We start from the raw sequence: 14,474 nt of genomic DNA, 5'->3' as shown, positions 1-14,474 counted from the left end.
GCAGTGGCAGGCATGATACCATGTTTTAGCATTAATTATGGTTATCATATATGCTGTGATAGGAATTTTTCACATTACCAGTGCCAGATTTTAGCAGCTTCTCGGTAGCTCCAACCTTGTTCATGATTTAATGGAGTTCATTAACTTATTATCTTTTATTTATGTAGCTCTGACATATTCAATACCTGCCCCAGTAGAGCTTGCAATCTCTATGGTCACACTCTATGGTCCATATTTTCAGGGGCCAATTAACTTGCCTGTTTGTTACTGGAGGATGGGCGGATCTTAGTACCCAGAGGAAACCCATCCAGACATAAGGAGGACAAACTTCTTGTGTGTAGTGCTTCCCATGTAAAATGTTTGTTAGGTTTGTAGAATTTGCATGTAAGAAAGAGAATCTCGCAGCCAATCGGACCTGCAGGTTAATGGTTTCAGGTTCACGCCATTAATGGAGCCCAGTTGTTGGAAAATGTAAAATCATGAGATTAAATTAAATATCATGTTTGGAGGTTAGAAAAATTATTAAAACTGGATAAAAGTGTTAAAGATCATGTCCAAATTACTGCAAAGTTTTGCCAAAGTAGTAGCAATTTATATATCCCAATATTACCTTTTTCTTAAAAAAAACAAACAAAAAAAGCTTTCTTTGTATATATATTAAGTTGCAGATGGAGAGATTGGCAGTGGGACAGGGAGAGCTTGTGAGAACAGAGTGTTGTCAAAAAAACATAACTATTCTGATTGTTCTTTGCTCAGGAAAGATATGAAAAAAGTCTTCTTAGGCATCTGATCTCTTTCGTGAGTAACCAACTTCATAAAAGTTCTCTGTTTTCCTTCTGAATGTGTACCTGTATATATAGAATATTAATGTCACAATAGAAGGCTGATTAGTAATTAATACAGGTAATTACTACATGGCAGCACAGAAACCAGTGCAGTTTGCATCCGAATGTAGTAATAAGCCTTGTAGCAGATGACAGGCCAGCCTGCTTAATAATGTGCGACGACCTCTAAGCTCAGCTTCTCAACAGCCGCTCAGGGCCCAATGAGCATGTGATGGGGATCTCCTGTGACAAGTTTGAAATCATTGCTGCTGAAACATTAGGCCAGGGGCGGGCCAAGCCGACCGGGCGCCCTAGGCAACCCGGTCGGCCAACTCTGCCCACCTCCCCGCGGGGCGATTACATAGTAACATAGTAACATAGTAACATAGTAAGTTGGGTTGAAAAAAGACATACGTCCATCAAGTTCAACCATAATGCCTATACCTAACCTGCCTAACTACTAGTTGATCCAGAGGAAGGCAAAAAACCCCATCTGAAGCCTCTCTAATTTGCCTCAGAGGGGAAAAAATTCCTTCCTGACTCCAAGATGGCAATCGGACCAGTCCCTGTATCAACTTGTACTAAGAGCTATCTCCCATAACCGTGTATTCCCTCACTTGCTAAGAATCCATCCAGCCCCTTCTTAAAGCTATATAATGTATCAGCCAGTACGACTGATTCGGGGAGGGAATTCCACAACTTCACAGCTCTCACTGTAAAAAATCCTTTCCGAATATTTAAATGGAACCTCCCTTCTTCTAAACGGAGTGGGTGCCCTCGTGTCCGTTGGAAGGACCTACTGGTAAATAAAACATTAGAGAGGTTATTATATGATCCCCTTATATATTTATACATAGTTATCATGTCACCTCTTAAGCGCCTCTTCTCCAGTGTAAACAGACCCAACTTGGCCAGTCTTTCTTCATAACCGAGACTTTCCATACCCTTTACCAGCTTAGTTGCCCTTCTCTGGACCCTCTCTAGCTCAATAATGTCCCGTTTGAGCACTGGAGACCAAAACTGAACAGCATATTCTAGATGGGGCCTTACCAGTGCTCTGTAAAGGGGAAGAATAACCCCCTCCTCCCGTGAATCTATACCCCTTTTAATACAGCTCAGAACCTTGTTTGCCCTTGCAGCTGCTGCCTGGCATTGCTTGCTACAGCCAAGTTTATTATCTACAAGGACTCCAAGATCCTTCTCCATTATGGATTTGCCTAGTGCAGTCCCATTAAGGTTATACGGGGCTTGCATATTTTTACATCCCAGGTGCATGACCTTACATTTATCCACATTAAATCTCATCTGCCACTTAGCTGCCCAGATTGCCAGTTGGTCAAGATCCTGCTGCAGGGATGTCACATCCTGGATAGAATTGACTGGTCTGCAGAGTTTTGTGTCATCTGCAAACACTGATACATTACTCATAATACCCTCCCCTAAGTCATTTATGAACAAATTAAACAAAAGTGGACCCAGTACAGAACCCTGAGGGACCCCACTGAGAACCTTACTCCAAGTAGAGAATGTGCCATTAACAACCACCCTCTGTACCCGATCCTGTAGCCAGTTTTCTATCCATGTGCAAACGACTTCACTAAGACCAATAGACCTTAGCTTAGAAAGCAGTCGTTTGTGGGGAACGGTATCAAATGCTTTGGCAAAATCCAAATAGATTATATCTACTGCATCCCCACTGTCCAGCTTCTTACTTACCTCATCATAAAAAGCAATTAAATTGGTCTGACATGACCTGTCCTTCATAAAGCCATGCTGATTACTGCTCATAATGCCATTCTCCACTACATAATTTTGAATGTGATCCCTTAACAAGCCTTCAAATAACTTGCCCACCACGGATGTCAAACTTACAGGCCTATAATTGCCAGGCTGAGATCTTATTCCCTTTTTAAATATGGGAGTGACATTCGCCTTCTTCCAATCACTAGGTACCATACCTGATGAAAGAGAGTCTGAGAATATCAGAAACAAGGGCCACTGCAATTCTGCCCCTAGCTCTCTCAGTACCCGAGGGTGTATTCCATCTGGCCCAGGTGCCTTGTTTACATTTATCGTGTGTAACCCTTTAAGCACCATATCCTGTGCCAACCACTGTGTAGTTGGAGCTGAGGCAACAGTGAAGCTATTGGGTGAGACTTGGCCCACTGGCTCCTCTACTGTATACACAGAAGAAAAGAACTGGTTAAGCACATCTGCCTTTTCTGTATCCGCTGTAACCATATTGTTATTATAACTCAATGGGGCCACACCCTCAACCTGCATCTTTTTACTATTAATATACTTAAAAAACTTTTTGGGGTTAGTCTTGGCCTCGGCCGCGATGCGCTCCTCATTTTCTATCTTTGCCTTCCGGATTGCTGTTTTACAACACTTGTTATAGTGTTTATATTCATTAAACGCAGCTACTGTCCCCTCTGACTTATATTTCTTAAAAGCTTTCCTTTTTTTCCCTATTAACTTCTTTACCTCAGAGTTAAGCCACATAGGGTGATTCTTAACACTTCTACTTTTTCTTATTAATGGAATGAATTGAGAACAGTAATGATTTAATATCATTTTAAATGACAACCATTTCTGCTCTGTATTTTTATCAGAAAACATAATGCCCCAATCTATGCCCTGAAGCGCTGCCCTTAAGGAGCTAAAATTTGCCTTCCTAAAATTCAGTGTCTTTGTTGCCCCCGTGTAAATTTGTTTCCTGCACCAAACATCAAATGAAATAACATTATGGTCACTATTACCCAGGGGTTCAACCACTTGCACATTTGCTATACGTTCTGGGTCATTAGAGATCACTAGATCTAGTATAGCATTGTTCCTGGTTGGCTCCTCAACAACCTGTGACATAAAGTTGTCGTGCAGCAAGTTTATAAACTTGTTCCCATTTACTGTCCTGGCAGTACTATTGCCCCAGTCAATATCAGGGTAATTAAAATCCCCCATTATTATCACTTGCCCCAAACTAGCAGCCTTTTCTATTTGCAACAGGAGCTGGGCCTCCTCCTCTTCGCTTACATTAGGGGGTCTATAGCATACCCCTACAATTAGTTTGGTAGATTCTTTACTATCTGTGAGAAGCTCAACCCATAAGGATTCAGCTCCCTCTGTTACCCCCATCACTTCCTCCTTAATATTTGCTTTTAAGTCGTGCTTAATGAACAGACACACTCCTCCTCCTTTCCTATTGCCCCTGTCCCTCCGAAACAATGTATACCCCCCAATATTAACAGCCCAGTCATGAGACTCATTCAACCAAGTTTCAGCAACACCAATCACATCATATTTCCGCTCCAACGCCAGTACCTCCAGCTCTCCCATTTTACCAGTCAGACTCCTTGCATTGGTAAACATACATTTAATACTGGTTCCGGCGTGAGAATGACGTGTAAACAACTTATGGGCCTCCCTGCCATTATCAGTATCCCGAAGCAAGTCTCCTCCCCCAATTTTCCTTACTATGCCCACTACCTCATCTATCCTGTCTACCACAGAATTTCCCTCTGCACCCTCCCCCCCCACTCCTAGTTTAAAATCTCCTCCAACCCTCTAGCCATCTTTTCCCCCAAAGCAGCTGCCCCATCATCATTGAGGTGCAGCCCATCCCTGGCAAAGAGCCTGTAGCCGATTGAGAAATCAGCCAGTCGATTGAGAAATCAGCCATTAGATTGGTCATTGCCTCCGCCAATAATGACAAGTGGCGGAGGCAATGACAAAGTAGCACTAGGGGTAGGCAGGGGAGGCTCCTGCCTGGCGCCCCTCAATCGTTGCGCCCTAGGCAGCTGCCTCTTCTGCCTACCCCTAGTTCCGGCCCTGCATTAGGCTGGTGCAATAACTTCAGTGTATAAAATATGATATTTTTAGCCATGTTCGTTTTTAGGGTTTAGTTCTCCTTGAAAGGGGAACTCCGGTTTTTGAACCAGTATTTGTTAAAGAATCTCACACAGCACAGTAACCCCTAATAACCAAATCACTGTAATCTGTTCCTTCAAAAAGTATGAATAAATACCATTTTATATGCTGAAATCCAGCTGCAAAACTGTTCTTCTCTTTCTGCATCATTCAAAATCCTAGCAGGGGAGGAGGGACTAAAACATTGATGTTACAAATTGTAACAACTTCTCCACAGCTTACAGACAGCATGCAGGAACTACATAACCCACAATGCATTGCACTCTGATATTCCTTTCCTTATTAACATCATGTGTGCAGGGAATTGTGGGATTGGGAGGAGGCAGGCTGAGGACAGTCGACTACTGTTAAATTTTATTTGAGTCTTAAAGTAGTCAGCCAGATCAGCAGGGGAACAGGGGGTGGGGCTTAGGGAACTGTTCCAAACCATATTATTCCATTAAAAATCATGATAAGGCTGCATATTTTTTAACTGATGTAAATTGCAAAGTTGCTTGAAATTATGTTAAGTGTTGAAATAATTAAGTTCCCCTTTAAGGCAATACCTTCTATTGGATGTTTGCTAACCAAGCATGAATGGATTCTGTTATGAACATTTCCATGAACAATGTGTGCAACATGCACAAAACAACATATTACATTTCCAGAATTGATTTGAAATCATTTCTTTGTTCTGTTTAGTAGTGGCTCAGAGGACAGCTCAGATGATGAGTTGATTGGCCCTCCTGTACCTTCTAATCTTACTGGAGACCATGGGGATGAACTAATCGGCCCTCCACTCCCTTCTGGATACAAGGACAGTGATGATGAGGATGAAGAACAGCATGAAGATGATGACGTAAGTGTTATAAACAGTTCTACTGTATTTCTATGCATAAATATTTGTTCTTCATGGCTTTACTTGATTTGCCATATAACCACTTCACATCAGGGGTATAAATGCAGAATCATTGCCCTTTTAATGCGTTGACCCCCTTCAATTGTGCCACCTGGCACCTTGTGCCACATTGGATTATCCATTGGGGCCTACAGAGACCTGCTGGACAAGGACCACATCAACTTGCCAATGGACTTCTTGTTTGATGGGTTTTTTAAATGACAATCCTGGGAGAGAGCAGTGTGTGTACTGCAGGTGGAGCATGGAAACTTCCTAGTGAGGTCCTAGCAACTTCATAGTGTTTTAAATGTTCCAAGGAATTAGTACAAAATGTTTTTCTCTTGAATACTGTGCATGGTCAGTTACCACCTACCTTGAGGGGATGTCACTTCCAGGGTTCCTTTCACATGTTTCATCTACATATACAACTTACCGGCACCTAATGAACTGCCCTGAACATCACGGTGCAATGTATTGTGGGTTATGTAGTTCCTGTATGCTGTCTGTAAGCTGTGCAGAACTTCTTACTATTTGTAACATCAGTTTTTTAGTCCCTCCTCCCCTGCCAGGATTTTTAAATGATGCAGAAAGAGAAGAATTATTTTGCAACTGGATTTCAGCATATAAAAATGGTATTTGTTGATATTTTTTGAAAGAACAGATTACAGTATTAGGGGTTTCTGTGTTGTGTGGGGCTCTTTAACATATTTTAGCTAGGATGCTGGAGTTTCCCTTAACTTGCTGCTAGAGAGATGTAGGCCTTCATCAAAAGCTGACTTCTACCATGTAGGTCCTGTACTAGTATAAAATGCAGGGCCACCCTTAACAGTACTAAATATTGGTTTTCAAGGCCCAAGCCAGCTGCCCTGTTAGGCTGATGCCACACGTGGCGTTTTTACGCTGTGTTTTTTCTCAGCCTAAAAACGCCGCACAAGCCACACAGCCCCTGACTATGGCGTTTTTCAGCCTAATACTGGTGACGTAGCAAATCCCGTTACCATGGTGCTAATAGTGCAAAATAGTAAAAAACGCTGCGTATTTCCGCTAGGTCTGGCAGCTGCCTTTGTGTATACATAGGAATAGCTTGCTGTGCAAATACTGGCGTATTTCGGCCAGCGCTTGAAAAATCCGTGCTAAGGCGTTTTCTAGCGTATTTACGCATTGTGAGGTTTCCTTCGAGTCTTTTCAAGTTATTTCTATGGATGATGATATCGGGCGTTTTTCAGCCGCTGAGAGAATTAGAAAATACGCAGCGTAAAAACGCCACGTGTGGCATCAGCCTTAGAGTTACTGGGGCTCATTTATAAACATTGGACAGATTTGCACCTGTGCAGTAACCCATGGAAACCAAATCAAATGTTTCCTTTCATAATTCACCCTGCAGCTGTCACTAATTGGTGCTTCGTTTTCCTGCCCATGTGCCCATTTTCCCTGCATTTATAAATGAGCCCCTCTGTGTGGCATAGTTTTTAGTCCACTAGACTAAGGGGCACATTTACAAAAGCACGAACGCTCGAGTGTTCATGCGAACGCTCCGAGCTTATTTTCGCCGATTTTTTTGGGCGTCCGCACGACTTTTTCGTATGGCGCACGACTTTTTCGGACGTTTGCACGAAAAAATCGGAAAGGTTTTACCGCTGTTTCCAATTGTTCCATACGAAAATTTCATGACTTTCGGATCGCCAATACGATATTATCGTGACTAATACGATTTTTTCGTAAGCATTTTCGTGATATTTACGATCTTCCGAAATTTTTGTTTCCAATACGATTTTTTCCCATTCGTGATTCGGATTCGTGGATTAGTAAATGTGCCCCTAAGAATTACAAGGAGGAGGGCTGATACTTAGAACATAGATTTTTAGTCTACGTAAAGCTTTCATAATACACCAATTGACTTTTATTTATTATTTATTGTTCCTAAGTACTTCTCCTTGTCCACTTCTTGTCCCAAGTCTGTTCCAGTCCAGTCTTTTGTCAGTTCCAGTCTGCTCCCACCTTATCTCTTCAGCCCTAGTGATCAGCCTAATAGAGGCCGTGACAGACGGGGAGATTCCCTTGTTGCGGGTGACTAATCTCCCCGAAAATGTAAATCGCCGGTGGGATGGCATACCTGTTACCTTATTTGTGTAGATCATATTTTAGTTTGGGCACCCTACTAATTAAGCTAATCAAGGTGCCATATTAGCTTATGTTCCATTTTTCCCATTTTTGTATAGCATCTGTTATTGGAGAAGCTGTATTTGTGACTGCATCGTTGGACAGGCCAACTGCACTACTGGGAAAAATTGCGCCCCCAGCTGCTTACTTGCTGTGAAAAAATAAAGATGGCCTCTCATCTTTATTTTTCACAGCAAGTAAGCATCGCGGGAGCAGGGGTGGCTGGGGACAGAGCAGGGAGTGTCGGTTAGCCCTTCATTCAGTCAGGTATCCGGTGGGCCCTGGGTACCCCAGTTCGACTCTAAATAAAGTTGTTCTTGTGTTCATCTGCAAGATTGTGTGTACCTTCCGTTTATTCTATTCTAAGTGTTCTGTGACAGTGGTGTGTACCCTTAGGGGTTAATTTGACCTGTCGCTATAAAAGTTGATTTTGCAGCACAATACACCCTATTAACAATAACATATGGCCTCCCCAGCCATTTTACTTCCAAGGGTCATGAAGTGCATTTCTAGAGGGCAGTAGTCTGCAATAACAGCGCTAGCGATGATAATAAATCAGCGTAATTATCTGCCTATGTATAGAAATCATAACACACAGGAAGAGAAAGCCTATAAAATATTTACAGCATGGGTGGCGATTGGCTCGTGCCAAGTGTAAGGCTTTTATGTGATTCCAGTGCAGACAGAGCTGCCCACTCAATTTTAAATACATTTTTTTTCACTTTTCTAAACATAGCTCCAGTGTATAACTGATGGGGCACCATAATATTATGTCTGCTCCCTTGCCCACACACTGTATTGCTGCCTCTTGTGCCTGGAGATGTACATTTTTCTTATCCGGCTATATTCTAGGAAAACCCATTCAGAGTAATTATCCAGCACTGATTTATTTTGGGATTATCTTATGTAATGGTACATTATGTTTATGTAAGAGGGTCTGGCAGCCCAGTGAATTGCAGCAGCACCATTGTAACTTGCCTTGTGCCTTCATAGCACCCCTTGCTGCCAGCAACTGCTTCCCATTTATATGAATTGGAAATGTGCTGTCTATGGCAGACGATGGCTCGTTAAGGGTAGAGTCCTGTGCGGGTCTAATTTTGTCGGTGCCTGCAAGGACTCAAGTTCAGGGCATTACACCAGCAATTGCCATTCCAACGTTTGGGAAGCAATTGCCCGGCCATCGGGGGCGCTGCTACCATGAGGCAAGTTGAGAAACTCGGAATTTCAGCTCTTCTAGTTCAGTGAGCATAATTGCCCATGCCGGGCGAGGGTGGCAGCATAGGAAAGGCCACCTTAGGGTGGCTGGGGGATGAGAAACGCCCCTTCTAGCCAAGAAAAAGCCCAGATTCAATAAAGACCAGGGGTCTGCCGCAAAAAGTGTAACATCTGGGAAAGAAAAAAACACAGTTTGCCTGTGTGAGACTGGGAAGAAATGACTCCAATTTCAGGAAAATTTAAGTTAAGATGTAGAATCAGGATTTTACTGTACTGTTTGTTATATCCCTTAGTTTGTATTGTTATTACAGAATCAAAAAATCCTCTTTATAACAGTTACGGTTGCCTAAAGCATGAGACCAGCTAAAGTAGACAAATGTAGCAGCCTGATTTAAACATTAAGCAGAAAACATTTTTTTTCCCCCAGAATTTTAGGGCTATTCCTAATTTAACATTGGAGTGCCCACTAGATGGCAGTATATTCTTGAAATATATTTTCCGTACTGTTATTAATAACTTCATTGTGGACAGACAGTATATATTTGGGACGGGCAATTTGCAACCTTTAGGATACCTTAACTGAAATTTCTATCTCTGTAGCCTCAATATATATAATATATATATATAGAAAATAATCATCTGTGGCCAGCACATCCTTCAATGTTTTATCAAAAATTTATTGAAAAAAAAAAAAAATAAATATATATACAGTGGAGGAAATAATTATTTGACCCCTCACTGATTTTGTAAGTTTGTCCAATGACAAAGAAATGAAAAGTCTCAGAACAGTATCATTTCAATGGTAGGTTTATTTTAACAGTGGCAGATAGCACATCAAAAGGAAAATCGAAAAAATAACTTTAAATAAAAGATAGCAACTGATTTGCATTTCATTGAGTGAAATAAGTTTTTGAACCCCTACCAACCATTAAGAGTTCTGGCTCCCACAGAGTGGTTAGACACTTCTACTCAATTAGTCAACCTCATTAAGGACACCTGTCTTAACTAGTCACCTGTATAAAAGACACCTGTCCACAGAATCAATCAATCAAGCAGACTCCAAACTCTCCAACATGGGAAAGACCAAAGAGCTGTCCAAGGATGTCAGAGACAAAATTGTAGACCTGCACAAGGCTGGAATGGGCTACAAAACCATTAGCAAGAAGCTGGGAGAGAAGGTGACAACTGTTGGTGCGATTGTTCGAAAATGGAAGGAGCACAAAATGACCATCAATCGACCTCGCTCTGGGGCTCCACGCAAGATCTCACCTCGTGGGGTGTCAATGATTCTGAGAAAGGTGAAAAAGCATCCTAGAACTACACGGGAGGAGTTAGTTAATGACCTCAAATTAGCAGGGACCACAGTCACCAAGAAAACCATTGGAAACACATTACACCGCAATGGATTAAAATCCTGCAGGGCTCGCAAGGTCCCCCTGCTCAAGAAGGCACATGTGCAGGCCCGTCTGAAGTTTGCCAATGAACACCTGAATGATTCTGTGAGTGACTGGGAGAAGGTGCTGTGTTCTGATGAGACCAAAATAGAGCTCTTTGGCATTAACTCAACTCGCTGTGTTTGGAGGAAGAAAAATGCTGCCTATGACCCCCAAAACACCGTCCCCACCGTCAAGCATGGGGGTGGAAACATTTTGCTTTGGGGGTGTTTTTCTGCTAAGGGCACAGGACAACTTATTCGCATTAACGGGAAAATGGACGGAGCCATGTATCGTGAAATCCTGAACGACAACCTCCTTCCCTCTGCCAGGAAACTGAAAATGGGTCGTGGATGGGTGTTCCAGCACGACAATGACCCAAAACATACAGCAAAGGCAACAAAGGAGTGGCTCAAGAAGAAGCACATTAAGGTCATGGAGTGGCCTAGTCAGTCTCCGGACCTTAATCCAATAGAAAACCTATGGAGGGAGCTCAAGCTCAGAGTTGCACAGAGACAGCCTCGAAACCTTAGGGATTTAGAGATGATCTGCAAAGAGGAGTGGGACCAACATTCCTCCTAAAATGTGCGCAAACTTGCTCATCAATTACAAGAAACGTTTGGCCTCTGTGCTTGCAAACAAGGGTTTTTCCACTAAGTATTAAGTCTTTTTTTGTTAGAGGGTTCAAAAACTTATTTCACTCAATGAAATGCAAATCAGTTGCTATCTTTTATTTAAAGTTATTTTTTCGATTTTCCTTTTGATGTGCTATCTGCCACTGTTAAAATAAACCTACCATTGAAATGATACTGTTCTGAGACTTTTCATTTCTTTGTCATTGGACAAACTTACAAAATCAGTGAGGGGTCAAATAATTATTTCCTCCACTGTATATATATATATAATTTTTTTAATGGTAAATGGTCTTTATCAAATGTGCATGTGTGCATCTTGCCAATTGAGCTGATCCTGCCAGGTATGGCTAGGTTTAGTCACCAAATACATGTATTTATTCTGTATGTATTCTGTACTGTTCAAGATTAATTGCTCAAGGTGCTCTTCTAAGCACTTTAGTAATTGCCATAATGTTTTTTTCTAGTTTTCAAGATATTAGCAGCTATTCCACTGCTGATATAATACATTTGAAACAACAGCGCCACCTTCTCTTTGTTTCAGCCAATTGGACATAGTGAGCAGAAAATAAAAAGTTAGTGAGAAGAGGAAAGTCTTGTGATGTTGTTCTGCCCAAAACTGACCAGAGAAACATCAGAGGATTTTTCCTGGCTCACAATCTTTCTAAATAGAGGAACATCACACTACTTCTCACTGACTTTATTTTCTGCCGACTGTTTCTGCCCAAAATGAACAGCAGGTGGCGCTGCTATTTCATATACATTATATTAGTGTAAAAACTAAGGGAGAAGTATTCATGTTAAGTGCTTAGAAGAGCACTCGCTTATTTTGAAGGCTACGTTTCCTTCAACATAGGAAAACAATTCTCCAAATATTTCAGAATCTACAGAAATGTCGATACCAAAGAATTTCTTGGTCGATCCACTTGACCCGCCGTAAATGCAGCACTTCAGAACCCATCCACAGGAAATGGCCTTCCAGCAGGCCAAAGCTCTTCCCATCCTCATTTAGAACACAATTGGAAAAAAAACCTCCTTTTCTCTGTTTTAAAAATACCGTAGCCATGGAGCAGGGCGTTCCCTTCTGTGTTCTTGCACTGTGTAGCACCCACTCCTAAACTGATTCTATCACGTTGAAAAATGGCCCTTTGTTTAGATTCCATTGTGTTCCCTTACACAGAATACTCAGCAGTGAAGGGAAATGATAAGACATTTAGGTTCATCCTCCCGCCAAGTTGCAGTACAGGAAATTTTGAAGTCCTTATGTTTTTTGGGAGATGTGGGACATCACTGAAGGTTGTGTTTGTTTTAGCCTTTTGTTATGCAGGTAGGTACCTGTGCAGAGAGAGAGGGCAGGATGGCATGGAGCTCATTTTGGCTTTAATCATAAACCTTTATACTTAGAAATTCAACCAATGGCGTCACTTTCACACCTTGTAGTATCACATATTGACTCCTGCAACTCCCTGTCAGTGGTCCCTGAACTCCAGAAACTCTCACCCCTCTAGTCCATAATAAATGCTGCTTGTAAGGCTCTGCTGGCAATTGAACCAGAAATTTCCTGGTTATTGGCTGCTCTGTCCTAGTTACTAGACAGGACTGCCTGTCCTGCCTGTCCTGTCTCTGCACTTGCTCCATCCCGCTCCTGCTTGTCCTGTTTCTGCTTCTGCCTGTCCTGTCTCTGCACTTGCTCCATCCCGCTCCTGCCTGTCCTGTCTGTCCTGTCTCTGCACTTACTCCATCCCACTCCTGCCTGTCCTGTTTCTGCTCCTGCCTGTTCTTTCTCTGCACTTGCTCCATCCCGCTCCTGCCTGTCCTGTCTGTCCTGTCTCTGCACTTACTCCATCCCACTCCTGCCTGTCCTGTTTCTGCTCCTGCCTGTTCTTTCTCTGCACTTGCTCCATCCCGCTCCTGCCTGTCCTGTCTGTCCTGTTTCTGCTCCTGCCTGTCCTTTCTCTGCTTCTGTCTGTCCTGTTTCTGCTCCTGCCTGTCCTTTCTCTGCTTCTGCCTGTCCTTTCTCTGCACTTGCTCCATTCTGCTCCTGCCTGTCCTGTCTGTCCTGTCTCTGCACTTGCTCCATCCCGCTCCTGCCTGTCCTGTCTCTGCTCCTGCCTGTCCTGTCTCTGCTCCTGCCTGTCCTGTTTCTGCACTTGCTCCATCCCACTCCTACCTCTCCTGTCTGTCCTGTCTCTGCTCCTGCCTGTCCTTTCTCTGCTTCTGCCTGTCCTGTCTCTGCACTTGCTCCATTCTGCTCCTGCCTGTCCTGTCTGTCCTGTCTCTGCACTTGCTCCATCCCGCTCCTGCCTGTCCTGTCTCTGCTCCTGCCTGTCCTTTCTCTGCTTCTGCCTGTCCTGTCTCTGCACTTGCTCCATTCTGCTCCTGCCTGTCCTGCCTGTCCTGTCTCTGCACTTGCTCCATCCCGCTCCTGCCTGTCCTGTCTCTGCTCCTGCCTGTCCTGGCTCTGCACTTGCTCCATCCCGCTCCTGCCTGTCCTGTCTCTATACCCATTCTGTTCTACTCCTGTCTGTCCTGTCTCTATACCTGTTCTGTACCACTCCTGCCTGTCCTGTAACTACACCCATTCTGTTCTGCTCCTGTCTGTCCTGCCTCTACCTGTTCTGTACCGCTCCTGCCTGTCCTTTAACTACACCCATTCTGTTCTGCTCCAGCCTCTTCTGTCTCTACACCAGTTCTGTCCCACTCCTGCCTGTCCTGTTTCAACGCCCGTTGTGTCCTGCTCCTGCTTGTCCTGCCTCTACACCCCATCTTTCCTTCTTCTGACCATGATATACTTGGGAGAACAGGTCTAAGAAAAACTGTTCTGTTGCTTTGCTCACTAAAGATATTAGTAACCTCAGGTGACCTTTCTTGTGTATTTCCTGAACAGAAGAGATCTTTTCTGACATGTTCTTTTCCTGGCCAGCAGGTGGCACTGTGCTTACAAAAGGCATTATATTAGCAGCTTAAGACAGCTAAATAGCTTGAAAACAATAAAAATAAGCACTCTTGGAGCAATTATTTATTTATTCATTTTTTGGAAGGTTTGCACGTTCGTTAACAAAATTCTTCAAAGAAGCTTACTGTTATCTAGCCTAGCATTTCTTCATAATAAACGAAGTGCTGTGTTCAGTGCCACTTCTTTCACTTTGCTGACTTCTGGACTTTTGGATTCATACCCCCTGTCCTGAAACTGTACTGAATTGTAATGACTGGAAAAATGGGAAATACTGCCCACACTGCCTGCCATTCTCTTTAGGGCTAGAAATATGCACTACCCGCGAATACAATTTTTGGGAGATTTCCTGTTGGTGGCAAATCTTTCAGCATGCCATAGTATGAAATAGTTTTCAGGCATTTCTCTGCCAGCTAAAATTCACTGCTGAAAAGTTTCCCTATGTGCAGT

At 43.0% G+C, this 14,474-nt stretch overlaps 1 protein-coding gene across 3 annotated transcripts in view; it reads left to right on the top strand.

Moving 5' to 3' along the window:
- wdr70 (WD repeat domain 70) overlaps window positions 1-14,474 on the top strand; it is a 165,347-nt gene that overhangs the window by 3,785 nt on the left and 147,088 nt on the right. For all 3 annotated transcript variants that reach the window (NM_001079324.2, XM_012965934.3, XM_012965940.3), the window contains 1 exon segment: window positions 5,436-5,592. In NM_001079324.2, coding sequence (NP_001072792.1) covers window positions 5,436-5,592 — 157 coding nt within the window.

Source organism: Xenopus tropicalis, chromosome 1 (assembly GCF_000004195.4).
Source record: "Xenopus tropicalis strain Nigerian chromosome 1, UCB_Xtro_10.0, whole genome shotgun sequence".
Classification (NCBI taxonomy): domain Eukaryota; kingdom Metazoa; phylum Chordata; class Amphibia; order Anura; family Pipidae; genus Xenopus; species Xenopus tropicalis.
The sequence above is the reverse complement of the archived record's forward strand: the minus strand, read 5'-3'. Positions and strand labels throughout refer to the sequence as shown.